General features: G+C 29.4%; 1 protein-coding gene across 2 annotated transcripts in view; it reads right to left on the minus strand.

The window, feature by feature from the left end:
- The window catches only part of LOC126734813 (breast cancer anti-estrogen resistance protein 3 homolog), a 67349-nt gene extending 56254 nt beyond the window's left edge, over positions 1–11095 (minus strand). The window contains exons 1-2 of one of the 2 annotated variants that reach the window (XM_050438564.1): positions 10823–11095; positions 2996–3234 (exon numbers count right to left, since the gene is read on the minus strand). In XM_050438564.1, the coding sequence (XP_050294521.1) occupies positions 2996–3041 (46 nt within the window). In that variant the 5' untranslated portion in view covers positions 3042–3234; positions 10823–11095. Of the gene's footprint in view, positions 1–2995; positions 3235–10818 lie in introns of both variants that reach the window. The other variant, XM_050438562.1, reaches the window with a different exon arrangement.
- Positions 11096–24078: the final 12983 nt, after the last annotated feature.

The raw sequence follows: 24078 nt of genomic DNA on the forward strand, positions 1-24078 counted from the left end.
TAAAACCAACAGTTCCTGCAGAAATTTTCGATAATGATTCGATATGAAATGTGACAAAATATTGACTATTTCGAAAATTGAAAATATATTTTTTACAATTTTCCTTAATAATAACCTTAAGAATAATATATTTATTAGGGATGTAGAATCCAGACAATCATTGTTTGAAATTTTATATTTCCATGATGAGAAAACCCTTATATTAACTCTAAAGTGAAAAACAAAAGAAGATGAAGAAATTTTCATATTTATCTTATTTTTACCCTATTTAGACCTAAAATCGTATCATGAAATCGTCCATCATAGTGATCCGGATTATGTAAAAAAAAATTCTTTCAATGTGATTGGGATTATAATAGACACATAAAATGCGGTAAGAAATAAATATTTTTTTCAAGGTGAGTGAGGACATATCAGAAACGTTCAATGCGGTAGAAAATGAATAAAATTTCAAAATTCATATTTTCCAATTATTAGAAATGATTACCCATTTAAAAACTCAAGGATCATAGAAAATCGTAATGAAATGATGATTGTTGTATGTGGTGATCCAAATTATGTAAGAAAAATTCAATTTCAAGGCAATTGAGGACGTAACAGAGACTTGAAATATGGTAAAGACGAAGAAATAGTTAAAAAATCAATAATTTTTCTATCTATTTCAGCACTAAGAATCATAAAGGATATTAATGAAATGATGACTGTTGTATGTGGTGATTCAAATTAGGTAAAAAAAATCAATTTCAAGGTAATTAAAAACGTAACAGAGATTTCAAATACTATAGGGATAAAGAAACGGTTAAAAAATCAATATTTTCTCTATCTATTTCAGCATCAAGAATCCTCGACAATCTTAATTAAATTATGACTATTTAATTAAATGAGGTGATCTAAGTTACGTAAGAAAAATTCAATTTCAAGGTAAGTGAGGATCTAAGAGAGACTTGAAAGATGGTAGAGATGAAGAAACGGTTGAAAATCAAGAATCTTGGAGAATTTTAATGAAATGATGCATTTACCTCAAAACCGAATGACGTAGTCGAGACTTCAAATATAGCAGAAAACGAAAAGTTGAATTTTGTTTTTTATTTTTTAATGTGGAGACATGTTAGCCTCTTTTAGACCCATAAAGTGATAAATATTCGTAATAAAATAATTATTCTCTTATGTGTAGTGACTCAAATTACGAAGTAAAAATTACATTTCAAAATAAAACAGAACGCGATACAAACTTGAAATGCGGGTATCCATGGGTATCCCTATCTTTTGTATTAATGATTATGCTGGATTCCTAAAATTAAATCAAATTAAAGGTTAATTCTATCATAGTCTATTCCATTAAATTAAATACTTCTAATTCTGCATAACTTATATCATATATATTAGATTTTAAAAATGCATTTTCTTTTGAGAATTCAAAACTAATACTTCTCAGAAACGCAAAATTCGTGGGCAAATGATGTTTAAATAGAATATTAAATTATGCATAACTTAAATGGGTATGGTACATCTTTTTTATTTTTAATTGCCTTGGAATTGCAAGGAACATTTGTACTTTTCCCATTTGCAGACATGATAACTCTTTTTATTAGAGAGATTTGTAATGAAATTATTATTGTCGTGTCTAGAGATGTAAAATACGTAAATAATGAATATGTTTTTTTCACTTTCAGACATAATAACTTATACTGATTAAAGATCTAAATGACATAATTAACTTTCTATTAATTGGAACTGTAAGAATACATAAAGAAGGCAAATTTTTGTATCAGTCATTTTTAAATCACAGAGGTCTTATGTTAAAAGTCTTTGAAGCAAAATTAGTCATTATAAAAGTTTTATAAGACTTTTTTGAAGTGTCTTAGATGATTTATCGATTTGCCAGAAAAAAATTAAATTTTTGGAAAAAATTTTTTTTCCAATTTTATCACCCAAAAAGTTTCCATTTTTTTTCAAAAATCCTCCATAACTTCTTTATTTTGAGATTTATGACTAAATATTATTCTACATTTGAATAGAATTCTAATGCTGAAACAAAAATTTCCATTTTCCTAATAGTTTTCTAGAAAAAAAGGAAAAACTGTTGAGAAGTTTTTCTTAATTTTCTGGAAAACTATTGAATTTAAAAATTATTTTTCTTTTGCGTCTGATGCACATTGAAATTCCAAACAACTTTTGTTGTAACAATTTTTTTTTCAATTAATAGTTTTCCAGAAAAAAAATAAAAACCGAAATTATGCACATTTTTCTAGGGGTACCCCTTTGAATTTTTTGAGGAAGATTTTTTGGGAAAATTGCGTATAACTTTTTTACTACTAACTAAGTTTTATAAGACTTTTTTTGAAGTGTTTTAGGGAATTTATCGATTTGCCGAAAAAAATTTCAATTTTTGGAAAAAAAAATCCAATTTTTCACCCAAAAATTTTCCATTTTTTTCAAAAATCCTCCATAACTCCTTAATTTTGAGATTTACGACGAAATGTTATTATTTATGAATTATTCTATTTTTAATTTGGAACCCTTTGCTAAAAGAAAATTTTCAATTTTCTCAATAATTTTTAAGAAAATGAGCAAAAACTGTTAAGAGGCTCGTCTTTTTTTCTCTTTCCTTTTACTCCTTTCCCATTTGTAGCCGACGTTTAAGAGCGGAAAACGATGATGTTTTTAGGTCGTTTTTAGTCGTACCTTCAAGGTAATATTTTGGCCCTCCTGGCTTAAATTTATCATAAGGACTAATTATGACGTCTTCGGGATGTTTTTTCTTGCTTTAGTGCATTCTTAAGGACCTAAATCCATAAAAGATCTCAATACGTATAAAGCCACTTACAAATATATATAGGTACAAAATCAAAATATCTATTTACCATTTATTTACCTTGTTTACATATCTACCTTGTTTACATACCATCTCTACCTACCCTATCTCTTCACATCTATTCTAATTCTAATTTAACCTATATATAAATATTTTTTTTCCTAAGTCAACAAAACTTACTGTGAAAACTCGCCCTTTTCTTCAATTTACTCGCACTTTTCCCCATCTTCTGTTCCGGTCAATCACATCACAGAATAATTAGAAAAGAAAAAAACATTAAATTTTCATCACGTTATTCAAGTCAAAAAGAAAACACTTTAGAATATCGGCTGCTATTGTTTGTTTTCATCGAGCGACACTATCAGGCGGTTCGAGATAAGATTATCCTGCTGGGTGCGATCGTCGTTCGCGGTATAATCCTGAAAAAATAACCAGTTATTCCTTCGGGTTTGCCTTAAAACAATATTTACCTAAGTACTGACGTTGATAAGGTTTTGACGGTTTTATAACATTAAAGAAAATATTTTATGTTGTTTGCTTTTAGGCACATAAGTCTTAAACACGGCGCTTTCTTTAGATCCGGTCATTGTTCCGGTCAAAATCGAAAATGAAACGAATTTACCCCATTATATTAAAATATTACGACATTCTTAAGAAATATTGACTTCCTATTGGCGTAATAGTAAAATTACGTTTAAATTTCGCGCCAAATATGCTGAAAGCGCTTTAGGCTAGATTCTCATGCAACCAACCTCACGGAACGGCGTCCGTTGGCTAAAATACTAATTTATTATTGGCTCGATTTACGCAATATTTGTTTTATACGATTTTCGTTCGACAATTAAGAAAATACGGCATTACGAACCGCATAAATAAAAATTTTTCCGATCAAAATCGAAAATCGAACGAATTCAGTTTAGTACGTTAAAATATTAGAAAATTCTTATAAATTACTGCTTTTTTACTGGCTTAATCACACAAGTACATATAAATTGCGCGCCAAACCTACTGAAAGCGCTTTAGGCTGGATTGTCATGCAACCAACCTCACGGAACGGCGTCCATTTGCTAAAATACTAATTTCTTATTGGCTCGATTGACGCAATATTTATATTATGCGATTTTCGTTTGACAATGAAGAAAATACGGCTTTACGAACCGCATAAATGAAAATTTTCCCGATCAAAGTCGAAAATTGAACGAATTCAGTTTATTACGTTAAAATATTACGAAATTCTTATGAAATACGGCTTTCTTACTGGCTCAATGGCACAAGTAGATTTAAATTGCGCGCCAAACGTGCTGAAAGCGCTTTAGGCTAGATTCTCATGCAACCAACCTCATGGAACGGCGTCCATTGGCTAAAATACTAATTTCTTATTGGCTCGAATTTAGGCAATAGTTGTTTCACGCGATTGTCGTTCGACAATTAAGAAAATACGTCATTACGAACCGCATAAATGAAAATTTCTCCGATCAAAGTCGAAAATCGAACGAATGCAGTTTATCCCATTAAAATATGACGAAATTCTTCGGAAATACTGATTTCTTCGGGTTCAATGGCACAAATACATTTAAATTGCGCGCCAAACCTACTGAAAGCGCTTTAGGCTAGACTCTCATGCAACTAACCGCACGGAATGGCGTCCATTAAATACTGATTTCTTATTGGCTCGAATTTACGCAATATTTGTTTCACGCGGTTTTCGTTCGACAATAAAGAAAATACGTCATTACGAACCGCATAAATGAAATTTTTTTCCGATCAAAATCGAAAATCGAACGAATTCAGTTTATCACGTTAAAATATTACGAAATTCTTAAGAAATATTGCTTTCTTACTGGCTCAATGGCACAAGTACATCTAAATTGCGCGCCAAACCTGCTGAAATCACTTTAGGCTAGAGTCTTATGCAACCAACCTCACGGAACGGGGTCCATTGGCTAAAATACTGATTTCTTATTGGCTCGAAGTTACGCAATATTTGTTTCACGCGATTTTCGTGCGCCAATAAAAAAATACGTTATGACGAACCGCATAGATCAAAATTTTTCCGACCAAACTCGAAAATCGAACGAATTCAGTGTATCACGTTAGAATATTAAAAAATTCTTCAGAAATACTGATTTCTTGCACGAGTACAGTTAAATTGCGCGCCAAACCTGCTAAAAGCGCTTTAGGCTGGATTCTCATGCAAATGAGACGTCACGAAACGGCTTCTATTGGCTAAAATACAGATTTCTTATTGGCTCGAATTTACGCAATAGTTGTTTCACGTGATTTCCGTTCGACAATAAAGAAAATACGTCATTACGAACTGTATAAATGAAAATTTAATTTGTTTGCTCCTTATAAAGTTAACGTAACCGTTTAAAAATAACCGACCAACAAAACGATTTCATTTAATTGTTTGCAATGTCAGTTAAGGTTAACGTTTTAAATAAAAAAATTGTATGTCGTGACCGGTATTATTTGCATATTTTATAGGGTGTCCACATTATCGAATTTTAGTCAAGCCAATGCAGATAATTCTTTTTACAAGTGTTTTGGTGATTAACTGAAGAAAAATATTATTTTTGACGCTACCCTTATTTTTTTTACTTGAAATGCATTAATAACATTAAGTTTCGGATTTTATTCTATTGGTTTCTACCGTCATCGTCATTAATTATCACCATATCAATATCATACGATATAGAAATAAAAACAGTATCAAAATTTCTATGAATTGAAGCGTTATGAATAGACGACAAAAATTATTATGGCAAATGCAATGAATTTCATCCAAATTGGAATCTCCACATTTTACCAGGTATAGCAGATGATAGAGGCAGAAAATAATTTATGGAAAAAATGGATAAGAAACTATTATTTTGTTAATGTTTAGACCCAATTATACCAATAATTACCAAATTATACATACATGTGAAAGGGACATGCAGTGTTTTATTTTCCTACTTTCCCATCGAAATATTTTTGTTCATGAATCTACATTTAATCTAATTGCTATCAATGCCATGTTTAATTGGCTGGCAGGATCTCCAGACCTTACTCCAATGGATTTTTTCTTGTAGGAAACTTATGAATTGATGACTAAATTTCAACATCTTAATCCCTAAAATATGATGTTAATTATATGATGCTTTAGAAGCATTTGTCTGGAATTGAATGCTTTTAAGCTGAATGTTTTAATATTGAATGAGTGGTACATACTTTCTCAAAAGAAATAATATTAAATTGAAAAAAAATCATCCAAATTTGACCAGTAGTACGAATTTTATACATTATGGAATTTTAGTTCTTTCTCTATCTCCAAGCTAAATCAGACAATTTCTTTACGGACTTCTAAGGGTTTATGCTGACGAATAAATGAAAAAAATTTTTTTTTAATGCCACGCCCATTTTTTCACTCGAAATGTATTAAAAAGATCAGTGGTTTCCACCCTCTCATCATCAATTATTATGAATATGAAGACAGCATCCATTGTGGTCCATTGGTTCGCAGAATCTCCAGATCTTACTCCAATGGACTTTTCTCGTCAAGTATAGCAAATGAGGGAAACAAAACATTAAATGGAACAAATTGACTGATATTGAAAAGAATCTTTTATTTTGTCAACGTTTTGACTAACTTTAGACCATTTTTAGAGCTTATCAATTTATATTTAGGGCAATTAAACCTGTGAAAGGGACAACCTTTATTGTATTTTTCTGCTGCTTCATCAAAATATCTATGATCAAGAAACTAAATTTGGTCTATTTGAGATTATTGTAATGAAGTGGCCCGTAGAATCTCCGGATCTTATTCTAATGTAGTTTTCTTGCCTATAATAGAACATTGAAACTAACTATTAGTTGGTCAACGTTTTGGCCTACTTTCTTTTGAGACTACCAATTTATAGTTAAATCAATTAAACGTAAAAAGGACAAGAATTGATGAGTTTTCCTGCTATTCATCAAAATACCTATGATCATGAATCTATTTTGACCTAATTGCGATCAATGCAGTCAATGCTCGCCGGATCTCCAGATCTTATTTCAACAGATTTTCTATTAAAAGGGAGGTTCAGAGCACTTAGGTTTGCGTGGATAAAGAGGTAGAATTGATTAAGTTTCAATATCGCAATCCCTATATTATGATGTCATTTATTTGATGCTTCAATTAAATGCTTGTAAACTGAGTTTTTCAATATTGAAAGATTTGTGAATATTATCTGAAGACCTAACAAAAACCTATAGAATGCCTTTGACCTATTGAGCTGCAGAATCTCTTGATATTATTCTATCAGATTTTTTGAGGATTTGATCTAGACAGAAACAGAATCACTTGCCAAAAAAAAACTGATTTATCACCCAAAAATAATGAAACTTTTCAAACACATTTTCTTATCTGAAAAAAAATATTAATTTTAATTAAAAAGTGAAGATTACTAATGAGGCCTAGATTGTTCGATAACTTAATTGCCCTCTTAAGATACTTCACGTCCTTTGTATATTCTTATAAAGTCCTCGACAACATATGATTGATTATACTGTTTTAAAAAATTTCAATGTTGCCAGTTCAACTTTTTATTTAATATTGAATATTTATTTAATATTGAAATTCATAATTAAATAGACAGAGACATCCTATACATATCCACGGCGCATCCTATAGCAACAATAAAAATAATGACTCAAGGTTGTAATAAATATAAAATTGTTTAGGTATGTTTAAATGTAAATTATTAACGCATTAGTAACTTAACACATAATTTGGAAATTAAATATTTATTTTAAGCACTCGTTTCGCAATATGGAAAATTCATATATGAGTTTTATGTATATTTTTGGTAGTTTATATGTATGTTTACGTAAGGTAAATATGTGATAAACTTTTGGATTTTCTGTTTGTTTAACATTTAAATACGTTTTTCATGTGCCATTTTAATGTAAATTAACGTTTATTTTGGCAATTTAATGGTCGAAATTTGAGAGAAAAATGGTTTTATTTATTTTTTATTTATACACCGTCAAAACCTTATTATACACTATTAAAAAATATCTAAAGGTTCTCTAATGATATATAGACATTCATGGATATGTAAATAAAATACGATTATTATATGAAGAAATCATTAATATAAAATTAAATAATTTAGGAAAAATGGTTGGGAATATATTTTTAATAATAATCTTTAAGTTTTTAAAAGAAACTGATTTGCATTTCTTTATATTCAAAGATTTTGATATTTTGGTGAATTTTCAAATTTATTTTCTATTCTTTTAAGAATTTTTAATTTTTTTAAAAGATGGAATCTTTTGAAAAATTAAAATAAATAAGTTGTGATTTGAAAAAAGGTATTTTTTTAAACGAAATTAAATAAAGAAAATAATTAATTTTTTTGAAGTAAAAAAATACGAAAATCTATAAATTTTGTCAAATATTTAAAATTTAGTGTAATGTACCCAATTTATAAGGGCAATTTTTATTTAGAAGGTAACGAAAGAAAGCAAATTTTAAAAAATAGTAAAATAAACACTTTAAAAAATAAATTTTATAAAATTAAAAATAAGGGAATAAATGATTGACTGATTGCAATATTTCAGCTAAACATTCTTGGGATATTAGAATAAAATATAGAATAATTAGCAAATAGTAATGAAATTATTCTTAAGTTGAATAGTATCGTATTGAATATTTATTTTCTTGTGTTTTTGTATTTTTAGGAAATATGATTTATCCAATTATTTTTATATTTTTTTATAATAATTTTTAGTTGTTAGTAGAGTAATCTACATGCATTTCTTTATGTCAAAACTTTTTAAAAAGAAATAAAATGAGGAAAATTATATTTTTCAAGTTTTTAAAAAACGCAATAAATATAAATAATATTAATAATGACGAATGGAAATAAATGCTTTTGCAGGGTTTTATTAAATTTTTATTTATACACCATCAAAACCTTATTATTAAAAGCATATAAAGGTACATTAATAACCCATAGACATACCTGAAATATTCCTTTAATTCCTTGGTAATAAATGTTCCTAGGATATGTGAATAAAATATAAGTATATACTGATATAATAAATATGAAAATGGATGGGAAGCTATTTTTGCAATATTTCTTTCATTAATTCTTATGTTTTAAAGGAGAACTAGTGATTTAATATTTTTTTATAAATTTTTTGTTGCATTAGATCTTCTTGTAATTTATTAAAAAATGAATAATAGCAATATTTGTTAGCCTTATTAGAAAGAAAATATAAATTTTGAAAAAAAAAATTTTCATTTCACATACGAGTAAAAAAAACACTTTACGACAAAAATAAATAAATTGGTTAAATAAAAAAATATTTTAGAAATTTTAATATTAATAAAAAAAATCAGTAAATTTTTAAAATTAAAAAAATATGCACTATTGGGATATTCCTGGAAATATTTCAGTTACACATTCCTGGGATATCTGAATAAAATGCCGAATAATTAGCCAACAATATTGAATATATACTGACTTTTTTATTCAGTTTATTACCCACTTAATATTTATTTTTTTATTTCTCTATTTTTAAGAAAAATTATTTAAGTTTTTCCATGTGTACAAAATAGTTGGTTTTTGGCCATTTTAAACAATTTTTCAATTATTTTAACGTTTAATTTAAAATAGTCATAAAAAAAAGTTCTTAGATAAGAAAAATTAAATATTTAAAGTCCCTAGCAATAAATATTCCTACGATATGTAAATGAAATATAAGTATACACCAACATAATTAATTATTTATGAAAAATGGTTGAAAAGTTCTTTTTTGCTTTTTAATAATATAATTCTTATGATTTTAAGGAACACTGATGATTTTTGGTGAATTTTAAAATTTATTTCATATTTCTTAATGGCTTTTAATTTTTTTGAAGGTTAGAACCTCTTGGAAAATATTTAAAAAATATGAAATTTTGAGATTGAAAAAAGACCATATTTTGCAAAGAAAATTAAATAACGAACATATTTTAAGTAAAAAAATAAAAAAATCTAGAAATGTTATCAAAGAACTTGAAACTTTGAAAAGTGACTTATATAATATGTAGTTTCAAAACGCAATTTTGTTGAGAAAATAATGAATAAAGGTAAAAAAATTAGGAAAACAAAAAAACATTTTTATATTTGAATAAAAAAAAATCAGTAAATTCTTCGCAATGAAGTATGTATATATATGTTATTGGGATATTCCTGGTATATACTGTCAAAATTACACCAGAATTTTTGTCAAAAAATTACCGAATATTTCGCCAAAAATACTGAAATTATTATCAAGCTTAATAGTGTCCCACCCAATGAATATTAATTTTTCTGTTTTTCTCTTTTTTAAGGGAAACGATTTTAGTTTGTGTATGTGTACGAAATATTTGGTTTTTGGCCATTCTCAAAACTTTTAATTTTTTTTTCTTTAACCTTTAATTTAAAATATTATAATAAATTTTGTTTATGAATTTTTATTTATTTTAAATTAGGAGTTTCTTAAGTATTAAAAAAATAAAATATTAAAAGAATCATTATATTAAAAAATATTTAATATTTTAACCAAATATATGTTTTTTTACATAATAAGTAATGCAAAGTACATGTCATGGACTGAATTACAAACAAAGATTTAATATAAATGGACTTAAATGAAAGTTTAAAATAAAGAAAAATTAGCATACATATTTTAAATAAAGCAAAAGAAAAGTTTTTTTTTCTTCAACCATTGACTAAATTCAAAATAACAAAAAATTTGGTGAATTTTCGCGATCTTTTTATTAAAATTAGATTTTTTAGGGCAAAATGTTTAAAAAAAAAAATAAAAAGCCCACGTAGCATATTGTCTATAAATTTTAAACGTTATTTGATAATTCCTAAAAAAATAGTAATCTATCAAAGCTGAGGTGAAATATTCCAAGAATGTCCTAAAATTTTTCCAGATATCCTTGATATGTCTATGCATTACTAGGGTACCAAACAATATTTAAAAAAACACATACATACCTACAAAACTAGTAAAAACAATAATCCAGTATACAGAAACACATTCACACTACCCGGTAAATATTTCTCAATCGAAAACCACTACGCGTACCCAAATCAGGTAGTCACGGAGGCCGTATTTTTCACAACTCCACCACCGCCCCGTACTATTTGCGGAATGAACGTGCCCGAATCGGGGCGTGAAATATTACATGGGACAGGAAATCGACACTCGAGAGACAAAATGTCAAACGAATGGTACCACCGGCGGTACTAAACACAAAACACTTTCTATCGGTACCGTGCACTGCGGAGACGAAACGTTACCGACAAGGACGCGCATAATATAAACGATGAGATTTGATATTTTTTTTTGTGAATATTTTTTGTTATTTGATAGCTTGATCTTGTGTGCGGTCAAGCGGTACTACCGTGAGATAATTTATGTAAGCGGTAGTTACTTTCGAGAAAAGAATTTTATATATATTATTACAACATTTTTAAGATTTTATTCAAGATAGTACACTTGGTCAGATTGTCAATATTGATTTAATTTTAAGGGTATCACGAGGATCACATTTGGAAGTGATTTTTTTCTTAAAATGAAAATCTAAACGACTTATTAAAAAAAAGAGCGTTTACCTTAGAAGATACTGTTTTAATTCAACAATAAACACAGAGATTTCTACTCACAAGTGGAACCTCGGACATGGAGAATGTACATACATGCAATTGTTGAGCTGCAAGCAAATAGATATTTACCAAACAAATAAGAAACCAATATACAATAATACAATTTGCATAATAAATAATTTAAAGAATTTTTAGAAAGAAAAGGGAAATTTCTTCAATTATTTTTCAGGTCAATTAAACAATGTTAAAAATGGTCAATTAAACCTTGATATCTCATTTCTGATGTAATGCCTTAACTTACGTTTAAAAAAATATATTGTAGGCATCATCAGTACCCTAGATATTCTTTCATGAATAGAGAACGACAAATATGTAAATGAAGGTACATAGTCCCTTTAACTCTAGACTTAACCGACACTAGGTTGGTCTTATTATGTCTAGTGCAATATGCATGTTTTCTGATTTGAATTGGTATTTTATTAAGGAAAATCTTAAAGAAAAGCTATTTAATACGAAAAATTTTAAATTTGTCAAAGAGTAATTTTGATAGATTAAGGATTAGGATTAAGAATTTAATTTTGCCAAACAATTACAGTTTCCAGTTAAGTGTTTTGAACCCATATTTAAGCCAATATTGCATAATTAAGGTGTGACTGCGCATAGTAGCCAGTTTTAATTTTTTAATTTAGTCACTATTAATAAGATTTCTATGAGATCTATTTATATGAGAGACCCTAGTTTTTTCGAGATATATTCAGTATGGTGATGGTAGTCACTTTGATTACATTTTTTATTTCTATAGTTGTGAAACTGTATCAAATGCTTTGACGAGATCAACGAAAATGCAGATGAATGGAATCGAATTGTCGAGAGGATCGTATACTTTTGAAACAAATTTCGCCACTACTTTCCCAACTGATCGCCTCTTTCTAAAGCCATATTGGAGTTCCGACAAAGTATTGTATTGCTCTATGTGTGCTAAAGCTTGTTCCTTTGACATTTTTTTCATAAAATTATAGATATAGTTTGTTACACTAGTTTTATCTAGGTTAAAATAAAGATTTTTGAGATTAGAAGATCAAATCTCCACAAGTGGAGGAATTCTGTCAAGAGTCAAGGGGCTTCAGTATCTCATTTCAAATTCTATGAAGCACTTCTCGATGTAAGAAGTGCTTCTCGAATGATTTTCAATTGTCTAATATTGCACAAGATTCTCACTTGATATCTGCTAAAAAAAGTTACGACGGAAAATATTTACGGATCATAAGTTTTAATCTCCTCTCATCCTAAACTGACAAAGAGACAAGATTGGAACTATGTTGAACTATATGTTATGCACAAGTATTACATTAAGAAGTGTAGAGTGGAAGATCAAACCTCTACAGTCTCCAAGTGAAAGAGTAGATGGGTTATTCAGTAACTTATTTTCAATTCTGTGAAGTACTTCTCTATGCAGATGACTTACAATTGTTTATTATTGTACACGATTTTCACTTGTGAAGGAAAATATTTACATATCATAAATTTTAAGCTTATCTCATCTTAAACAGGTAAAAAAAAATATTATTGTTGAAATTTGGAATATGTTAGTGATACTACAAGGATCCCCTTTAGAAGTGTAGAGGGGAAGACAGGATGTCTACACTTTACAAGGGAAGAATTCCATGAAGAGTACAGGGGTTTCCTAGTAGCTTATTTCAAATTCTGTGAAGCACGTATCTATGCAGATGATCTACAATTTAAATTATAAATTTTTATATCACCTTATCTTAAACTGGTAAATTAAATGAAGATTGTTAAAATTTGGCATATGATTTTCACTTGATTTCTGACGTTATAAATAAAAATATTTACGGATAATAAATTATACTTTTATCTCATTTTAAACAGCAAAATAGACATTAAATTATTATTATTATTAAATTATAATTATTAACACGGGATTATGTGAGGTGTATCAAAAGTGCATTTCATACTAGCAAATAGATACGAGATTCTTAACATTGAGGTTCAATTAGAGGAACCACATGGATCAAAGAAAAAAAATTAAACAGTGCCAAAGAAGCAATAATCAAATTAAAAGACAAATATGGAACTATGATCACCAACAGAAATGAATATTAAAAATTGTACAAGAGTCGACCAAACAAAAAACTTCTGGAAAAAGGAATAAGGGTAGTTAACTAAGAATCGTAAGAAATGAGAAATAAGAAACGCAGTGAAGAAAATAAAAAGAAATAAAGTTTCGGTAAAAGTACTGTTAAAGAAGCCATAAAGATTGGAGGGGGACAGACTTTTAGAGAAAATAAAGGAACTCCTTAACGTATATCTTCTGCATCAAGATAATCATTTTAAAACAGAAGAAAAAGTTCAAGAGATCTTAAAAGCTACTGACCCGCAAGCCTATTAAACCACCTTTATAAGTTATTCATGAGAATAATAACAAATCAATTAGAAAAAAAATTGAACTTTTATCAACCTAGGGATCAGGCGAGTTTCAGGATGAACTTTGGCACTAACGATCACCTTCACGGTATAAAAGGTTTTATAGCAAAATCCATCGAATACAACTGACCGATAATTTAAACGTGTAGATTAGAAGATCAGGTGACACTCTATAAGTGCAAGAATTCTGTCAAGTAGAATAAACGGGGCTCTTCAGTATCTTATTTCAAATTCTATGAAGCAGTACAATAATTGTCTAATACTGTATAAGATTTTCACTGGATTTTTGACTGTGGATGAAGGTCATGAAGAAAAATATTTACGGATCATAAATTTTAATCTCATCTCATCCTAAACTGGCAAATAGACATCAGATTGTTATAAGAGCGAAGCTATGATTATGTCCTCGTGAAAGATTTTCGTTTTTTGAGGAAACAATTTGCTTTAATCGGTTGTGGAAAACTGACTGGGATAAATAATGAAACTCATTGACATCAAAGGCCTTCATAGAAAGTTGTTATGAAAGGGCGTTTTTTAAGATAAACCCTGTAAAAGTAGGGTTTTCACGTGCGTAAATTCTGAAATTTTAGCGCAGTACTTTGTGTTACTTAACTAGGTCTGTGGCCTAAACGGCGTCTTTTTCGGTTTTTTTCTGATATAAACGAGCTTATACGAATTTTTTTTCTTTTTTTTCTTTTACAGAAATGATTTTTCTTCTAATATAAAAAAGATCACTAAAATTAATTTGTTGACGTAACTTGAAAGCTTGATCCCTTAGCTTTAAACACAGGTATTATTTATGGCGCTAGGTAATACACAGGGCGAGCTGCGTTAAAACATATAAACTCCTTTTTGAGCCTTTTTTTGAGCAACTTTGTTAAGGTACCTAGAGGTTTCAAACTTTCAGCATTTTAATAACTTTTTAAAACTTATTTTTTAAATACTTCAAAACTGTCTACGTAGAGCAGTTTTTGCTGTACACTTTTTTGACTTTGACGCCGAATACTGGCATTCCCATGACACCCACGAAAACCATTTTTTCCCTTATATAACCGGAATTAATTTGACTGTAATCTACTAAGAGTTGTTTTTATTTAAATATTACGATTTTCCTACAAAACGCCATTTTCTACGAAAACCCCCAAAAAATTGCAATTACAATCAACTATGTCATACCCTCAATACCACGGAAGCCAGCCCACCAAACAATAAGTTAGTGGTCCAGCATCCGATGTAAAAGCATGCAAATCGCTTATATCCAATGGTTTTTAAGCAAATGACGGCAATTGCTAAATTGGGCCGGAACCGACTTCTTTTGAAAACAATTCCAAGCCTTCCCACCCAAATGTTCACACATCAGACACCAATATCCCTCTAGAGATTTTGTATAATAAATATATTCCGAACGAATCAAACAATCCAACAACGACAACAATGTCGTCGTGGTACCGAGAGGTGCACTTGTTGCATTTCAAAGAACCTCTTTGTTATAGGCAAGTAGTACGAGCACGAACAATGGTCCCTGAAGATCGCAATTTGTTGATAAAGAAACGCCGGCTTGTGCACAATATTAACTCTTTACAAGCCCATCGGTGTTTGTTTTAATGGCGTTTCTATGCCACGATCATGGGTGGGCCTTACAATTGGGTCTTGTTTTATGTTGGGCTTTACCGCAAGGACTTACTGTTAGATTTGTATAAATATATAGTTTTTTTCTTATTAAAATGCACGCCTAAAGTTTTTCAATTTAAATGCATAAATTGTGATAATTGGAGGAACTGTTTGGTACTAAAAAACTCTTACTTATTTTCGCATAAGTGTTTCAATTAAAATCTAAAAACTCTGATAATTGGAGTATGTTGGCGAGTTTTAAAAGGGTTCTTGATTCACAAAGGCCCTTCTAATAACAAACTACAAGTCTACAGTTTTCACCAGATGTAGCTGCTCAAATGGAGTTCGGTTGAGTCTAATGTAATCTTTTAGACTATGATAATACTGTGATAATATAAATAATTATAATATAATGTCACAGGGCCTCACAGTCTTGGGATCAGTACTATTTCTTAATTACATTAAAGACTTGGTGGGGCTCTATTCTGGATTACCTGGACTTCCAGACCTCGAACAATAACCTGTTTCAAATGGGTCATGGCTATCAATAGCTCAAAGTCACTTAATTTACTTTGAGACATATTTAATTGCTTGAGTTTTGTTTCTCCAGGAAATTGAAAATAATTATTCAATTTTCCAGGCAGTTGAGGGTTTTTACTTCATTTTTGATTTCTGCCAGTTAGTTGAAACCAGGTTTTATTACCTTCAGCTGTTTGAAGCCATTTTTTGCTTTTTTTATTTGTTCCAAGTAGTTAAAGTAAGTTTTCCATTCGTCCAAAAAATTGAAGCTAGTTTATGTAGCTTCAATTGCTTGGACAAGCAATTCAAGTAATTTTTCATTTCTTTTAGACAAAAGTCTTGTTTCGTTTGTCAAGGAAATTCCATGATATTGACGCACGACCTCTGACCCTGCACATGATGTTTTTAATATAATAATACTACTACTAATAATAATAATAATAATAATAATAATAATAAGTCTTTTTATTTAAATCCAAAAAAAACAAACACATACATACATACATAGTTAATCATACATAGAAAATAATGGCGAAGAAGTCTAGCCCTAGGGCTGCTCCTACTTAACTATTAAAAATAGATAACATAAAAGAAGAATAAAGCTACAAAAAAGGAGTATATTGCCGGAATTAAATGCTCAAGTTCCTTGCCCAGGTAAAGGGAAGGAAGCGTGCAGCAAACTCAAAATAAAAATACACAGATCATTGGTGCAATAAAACATGATTTTTCAACTTGAAGACTTTGATGAGATTGAAAATATTTAGTTATATTTGCGCTTGAAAGACGAAAGAACGAAATTTAAATTTGAATTTATTAATATTTAGAATTTTAAAGTGGTTAGGAATATGGTTGTAGAGTTTAATAGCATTAAATGTAATTGACGTTTTAAATAGAGCAGTTCTAAATTTGAGCATAGTAAGTGATTCTTTGCTTCTTACATTTAAGTGATGAACTTTGTTTCTTGGAATAAATTTACTCTTAAGTTTTTTTATAGAAGAAGTCTTAGAAGTGCCGGTGATAATTTTATAAACAAAATTGGCAAGATGAAAATTCCATCTGTTTGACATATTCAGCCAATTTGATTGAATTCAGAAAATGCAAAACTCTTGAATTAACCTACAAGAGTTTTGCATTTTCTGAATTCTTTGTTGTTCTGATGTACTTTATTATAAATAATCTAAAATTATTTTAATATTTTGTAAAATATGCCAGTCAGTTGTATGTTAAAACTGTACTAAAAAGATATTATGCATTGCCAGAGGACTGGCATCACTAAGAGATTTTTAAACTGTTTAAATTGAAATGCAAATTTTATGGTAATTGAAAGAATTACGACTTCTCACCCTGTATACTATAGAACTATGCTTTATTACAATATGATAAACTTATAACAACAAATTTTTGACAAATTATATGCAGATGATTTTTTAAATTAAAAGCATTTATTCTGATCATTCTAAAGCGTGTAAACTATATCAGTTATTGCACATATTGGCTAAGTTAGTAGGATTATAAAGTTAGGTTTTTTGGTATATCAACACACAAATTCGACGTTTTTTTATATTATTTTTTTTTCAAAAGAGGGAAAAATAGCCTTAAATCAAGGCAGTCCAAGTGCACGATAAGAACCGAAATATGCAAGTGTTAATTGAGAATAGTAAGGATGGGCTAAGTTTAAGACGCAACACATTCAAACATACCTACTTTAGGCTATAAAAACTTTATCCATATCTATACTTATTCTTTAAAATATGATGAACTTACTGACTATATTTGGTATAGAATAGATATTCAGGGACTTCGTATACACAAAAATAGGTAATATTTGGTCATTAGTAAACACATATTCTAAAATATCTTTGCTCTATCAATATTTTAGACTAATTACCGGATTTTAATGTAAGTGTTCTACATTTTTTCAACTACATAACTTAACTTAAACCAATCAACTTATAGTAGCTTTTACTTTATACAATTTTTTACATTTATACAGGGCCTAAAATATGACCTCACTGTTGCAAGTGAAACTCATCAAATTCAAACCTGCAAATTACAAACCAAGTGGGACACACTGTGCTCGTTCTCGATCGTGACCATTCCAGGGCTGCTACAAACTCCTTAATTGTACAATTTGATGTAAATACATATATATACATAAAATTCGAAGATTCCACAGCATCTATCTTACCTGAAATGGTAATTCTATTGCCCCTTTGTTCTTGATGCCTGCGAGGTCGCGGACTCGCAAGAATCCATTCTTTACAGGTGCTTATTTGGAGTAGCCACTGATGGTTGTTGTTACTGTTACTTTCATCATCGCTGTCCCTGTAAAAGGAGAATCGGTGTATTACGAGTTTGATGCTATAATGTAATCCTGAATATTTTCATATAGAATGTTTGATTTGCACTATATTTTTCTGATTTAAAATAAAACTAAGCACTAGGTATAGTATCGGTAAAACGTGGACATTTTCGGTATTTTTTCAAATATCTTAAAGGTTTTATATGTACTTCTCGCTGTCTGGATTACCCTTACTCATTTTAGGCCTTATTAAAGTATAGTATTCAATATGATGTATGAGTTGTTTCTCTTCCTCAGTACCTGCTCTATTATTTCATCCATTCTCCTAATTCAGGTTTGGTATTGGATTATTATTAAAGTCAAGTCAAAGATAGAGAAGATTCTTGCCACAAAATAAGTGGAAGAACAGATCATTTGTTTCTCTGTAAGCAAATGACCTGAATCTCGCCCAATTGATTATTTTATATATTTTTTTTAATATTTATAATCAATAAAAGATTTTTTTTATTGGAAACTGGATGAATGACGGAAAAGGTAATTTTTTACTAAATATAAGTTAATAGACAACTTAATAAAATAAATATACCTTTAAAAATATAGCGGAGTTACATAGTTGATTGATTTGATAAATTTTGAAAAATCCCATACAAGACTGGGGCGCACCTACTAAACAGAAATAAATTACGCGCCAAACGTCAAATAAAACAAGGAACTAATAACTCATGCATGCATAATGTGACGTCGAATAATTAAATGCCTCATTGTAAATATGAAAGAAGTACTGCATCAAGTACCGATCGCCTCTGGCAGCGATGTATGTTTGATTTTTTCCAACAGAACCTTGTTATATGTCAAAACCGTTTTTGCTTGAAGAAGATATGTTTTCTTATAAATATACAGGGTGATCTAAGGTTAAATATAGGGTGGTACTTCATGGTGTTTAACACGTTAGCAGCCACGTACTGATAAACCAACTAATGAATTCAGCGACGGTGTGAGGCCAATGTCTGCTTTATCATGGATCTGTTAAATTCTTATTAAGGCATGCAAATCTGGGCCGGACTTACGAGTTAATAAATCAGCACGCCCGTATAGATTTATCAGACTTCGCAGTGTCGTTTTAATTAATTTGCATTACTGATGACTTTTCAGTTTCCATAACTGATCCTGTATGGTCGTTAGACGAGATGCAGGAAGTTGTGTGTCTGTGACAAAACGTATTTTTGCTAGTCCATCTAAAGAAACTAAAATAAATGACGTGTTTTAGGAACCTATAGTCTGTTATGCAAACTTGGGGTTTTTTGAGTTTATGAGTGATATATATTCGTAAAAGTTGGTATACTAAATTATGAGACTACGATTGAAATAGTTTGATGGGAAAGTAAGTATGTATTCCTTGTGAAGGTTTTTGGGAATAATTTAATAAAACGTGGGGAAATTGGATCATTTCTATTCAGGGAGTTTAAATTTGCTTCCAATAGAAGATGTATTAATAATATAATTTCAATTCAGAAAAGCTGAAATAGATATTTGGTTTTCTCGCATTTTCGGAAAAGTGTGATAAGAGAGCAGGAAATTTGATCATTTCCATCCAAAGGATCTAAAGTGAAAATCCTTAAAACGTGAGTCGGGCAATCTGATAAGCAAACAAGATTTAGTTTTTTTTTAATTTTCGAAAAAAAAATATTCAAAGGTATCAAAATCCTTGAAAGTTTAATAAAAAAGTATTCCAACGTGAAAATCTTTTTTACATCTATAAGAATTTTTATAATTTTTTCAATTAACAAAATAGTTATTTATTGACATAAAAATCCCTAAATGTCTAATAGGAAATTGAATATCTTTTTGCATATATGCTAATTTTTAATTTGTTTTTATTTTTGAAAAAACGCGATGCACTTCATCTTTTAAAATCTAATACAGAAAGTTTTATTGAATATTGAATTTTCAAAAAAAGTGGCAGAAATGTCAATTTGAAAAAGCTAAGATACGAAATTAAAAGTACTCGTCCATTTTTTCTTTCAGGCGCTTACTTTTTACAAAAACTACGAGTTTGTTCGAAGTCTCGAACTTATATTACTAATAATAATTATTTGGTAACACGTGTTTCAATCCTAAAGGCATCATCAGACCTGATACTGCACACTACGGACAGATTAGCGATACATAGTATCCGTAATACAAAGTATCACGTCTTAAGTTTGCTGTTTTTAAGAATATATATTTTAGAAACTGTTGATCAAGTCTGATGATGCCTTTAAGGGCGAAACACGTGTTACCAAGTAATCGTTAATAGTAATATAAGTTCGAGACTTTAATAAGTTTGTCGTTTTTTCTAAAATACGAAACCATGAAAACCTGATTCTGGAAATGTAATTTTATGGACTCATCGATCAGTAAACAACAAAACTATATTTCTATCCTCCCATTTGAAAGCAAAATATCATTTTTTTATTGTTAATTAAACAACGTTTTTTCTTCTGTATCTGGATCTGATAACTTATTCATCTCAGCAGTGATTTTAAAGGCTCACCACCCTTAGAACAGTAAAAAAAATTCTCCTATTGATTAAGAAGAAGCAATATATCTTTTGGCAGCAGTTCATTGGCCATATTGGTCAAAGCAAGTTCAATAACATATTTATCTCAGCAGTGATTTTATATTGTTTTAATTCGTTAATGCGACAAGGTGTTTTGGCTATTTTTGCATTTCTTCGTCTATTCATTAATAGTAGATAAGTTGTTTATTCCCCTAATAATATTTATCTTAGCATTGATAAAAAGTTCGTCAACCCTTAATAAAAAAAATCATTACATTAATAATAAAAATCATTGACTTGGCTATAAAAAACTCATTAATTCTTGAATTTAGTTATTTATCAAAACAATTATTGTAGATATTTTAGTAGATGAGATAACATATTTATCTCCAAAGTAACTTTAAAATCGGCCCATACATATAAATACAAATTTTTACGAGTATTTATTCGGTTATAAAACCCTTACCAATAAAAAATTATTTTTATCACCGTGGATGCATTAAAATATTAGCAGTGCTTTTAATGCTTTCAAATGCATTGAGGCTATAACGTATTTATCTAAAAAAGATGACCTTAAAATAGTTCAACTAACTGGAAAGAATTTTTTTTTCTCATTGACTTCCATAGTATTATATACATTTTTTAGAAGCGTGTTTTTGACGATTTTTAGGCAAAAAGATATACATTTTACATTTTTACATTTTAAATTTCGAAACTAAAAATTTAAAATTAAGGATTTAAAAAAAATCATATAAAGAATAAAAAAATTATTACAGTAGTCATTCGTTCATCTATAACTACAATAAAAATTTAATTTTCTATATTTATCACCTTATTATAAGCGACAACAACTTTTCATTGACACATAGCAGCCCTGCTCCCATTTCTGAAGAAATACCGGACCATTGTTTAGTGTATGCCAAATTTCACTTAATTACTAAATAGTCAATAAATAGGATAATGAATTTTAGACAATATAAAAGTATAAACCTAAATAGCGTTCAAAATTAAGGTCAAAGTTTACCTAAGATATAATATTCATAATACTAGGAATATTGAAGGAAAGCTTAAATTTGTAAACATGAAAATGTACTATTTTTGAAAAACAAGCACGCTCCAGTAAAGTAAAAAAAAATCATAGATATGCCTTTTTTGCCATAGAACACTGATAAGATCAAACTGCTAATGCGACTTAGAGGCAAAGCGCACAAAAAATATATAAAGAAAAAAAACTAAAGCCAATGAATTAATATTATCGGGAACTCTAAGAAGAAGAATTAATACAAAGCATATTTCGCGAGAAAATCGCATATTTTAATAAGGTAGCAAATGAAAATGGCAAAAATTTTGGTCTGATATAAAAAAACTAAAAACAGCAGTGACTTTATGGGTTTTTGAACCCATAACCAGCAAAAATTATTTTTTCTCTTCGGTTTAAAAGCAATAGCCTGTTTATTTTAATTTTTGTTATACACAAAACAATTTTTTGCCTTTTATCTTAAGTATACTGATATATTTATCACAAAAGTGATTTGAATGGTTCATCGACCCAGGGGCCATAAGACCATTTTTTTTCCTAAAATGGTTCATGGTCAATAAAAAAATCACAAGAAAAATAAACTTACATTTTTCATAATCCTCTATAATCCACCTAAGGCTCCTATAAAATCCACTCGAAAAAAAAAATCCAAAATCATCACTTCACGTACCAAACTCTTCAAAAAACCAAAAATCCACTTTCGGCAACCCAAAAAAAAAAGACAAATCCGATGAGACGAAATCCGGTAAGTTCGCGGGTTATGATTCGCGCCGCGGATGCGTCACATACTTGGTACCGGAGAGTGCCCGTGCGGCTTTTCAGCAAAGAACTGGCCAGGTATAGGTACCCATGTATCGAACCTTTTTACGGAATCGCTTCTTATAAGTAAACTGGTTTACATTGGCTCTTCTGGCCATTCATTATGGTCAATTTGCCTAAATGACGATTATATGGCGAGAGCTTCTTATTCTGTTACTATGCCTTGATGCGAGTGTTATTGACCGACCTTTTATATGACGGCATGGTGTTTTTAATTTTATGTTAGCACATTTTTAGCATAAAGGGGCATTAAAATTTAATGTAAATAATTAGGAATAACTGGGGGTACCTGGGATTACGGAATATCCCTGATAACAAGAGTTTAAGGAAGATATGAATGAATGGACAAAAAATTTCTTAGTATGACATCAATATCATAATATTAATATTTCTTAATGTTAACTTATATCAAAAGTCTGATTGATTCAGAACTAGTGGGAAATAATTTTTTCCCCCCATTTTATCAGAGCAGTGATTTTAAATAGTTTCTTTATCCATAACCACTTGCTTTCTTACCTTAAAAGGAATATTAATGCTTATCAATCTTTATTGGTGAAATCGTTTATTTATTTTGAAAATGATTTTTAATGTTTTAGAATTAAATGGGATAACGTATTTAGCCCAGCAGTAATTTTAAAGGTTCATTGACTTAAGGTGAGAAATTCCCTTATATTACATAACTTAGTAAAAAAAATGTACTTCATGAGCAGGATTATTGGACAATCACCAATATAAAAAGGGTTTTTCCTCATTGCTTTACCTGTCATAATATATTTATCTCGTCAGTGATTTTAAGGGCTCATCGATCCAATAACTAGTACATAAGCAAAACAATGTTATTCCTTTCGTATTTGTTTGGATGCGATAACGTACTTATCTCAACAGTGATCATGAAGGTTTAAAGTCGTCGATGCGTTTAGGCATTTATCTCAGAGTTGATTTTAAGATACTTCGCATAACCGATAAAAATATTTTGTTGTTTTTATAATATAAATAATTCTCAGCTGTAATTTTAAAGATTCTTTGACTTATCGTTAGAATTATTACTGTAACTTTAAGAGCTTGGAAGTGATAACTCGTTTATATCAGCAGAGTTTTGGATACAAACTATAAAAAATCTTTTATTTCCATTTCTAATTGCAATACCATATTTATCTGACCAGCGAATTTAAAAGTCTTCAATACGTTGACGAGATAATTAATACATCTCTGAAGTGACTTTAATTACAGGTTATAACCAATACACACATATTTTTCCTTGATTTGTCTCAGCGCTATACTCTATTTATCCCAGCAATGATTTAGAAAATTTTGAATTCTTCGATGGGATAACACTCCTCAGCGGTGATTTTCAAATTCTCATTATCAGCAAAA

Source organism: Anthonomus grandis, chromosome 4 (assembly GCF_022605725.1).
Source record: "Anthonomus grandis grandis chromosome 4, icAntGran1.3, whole genome shotgun sequence".
NCBI lineage: Eukaryota > Metazoa > Arthropoda > Insecta > Coleoptera > Curculionidae > Anthonomus > Anthonomus grandis.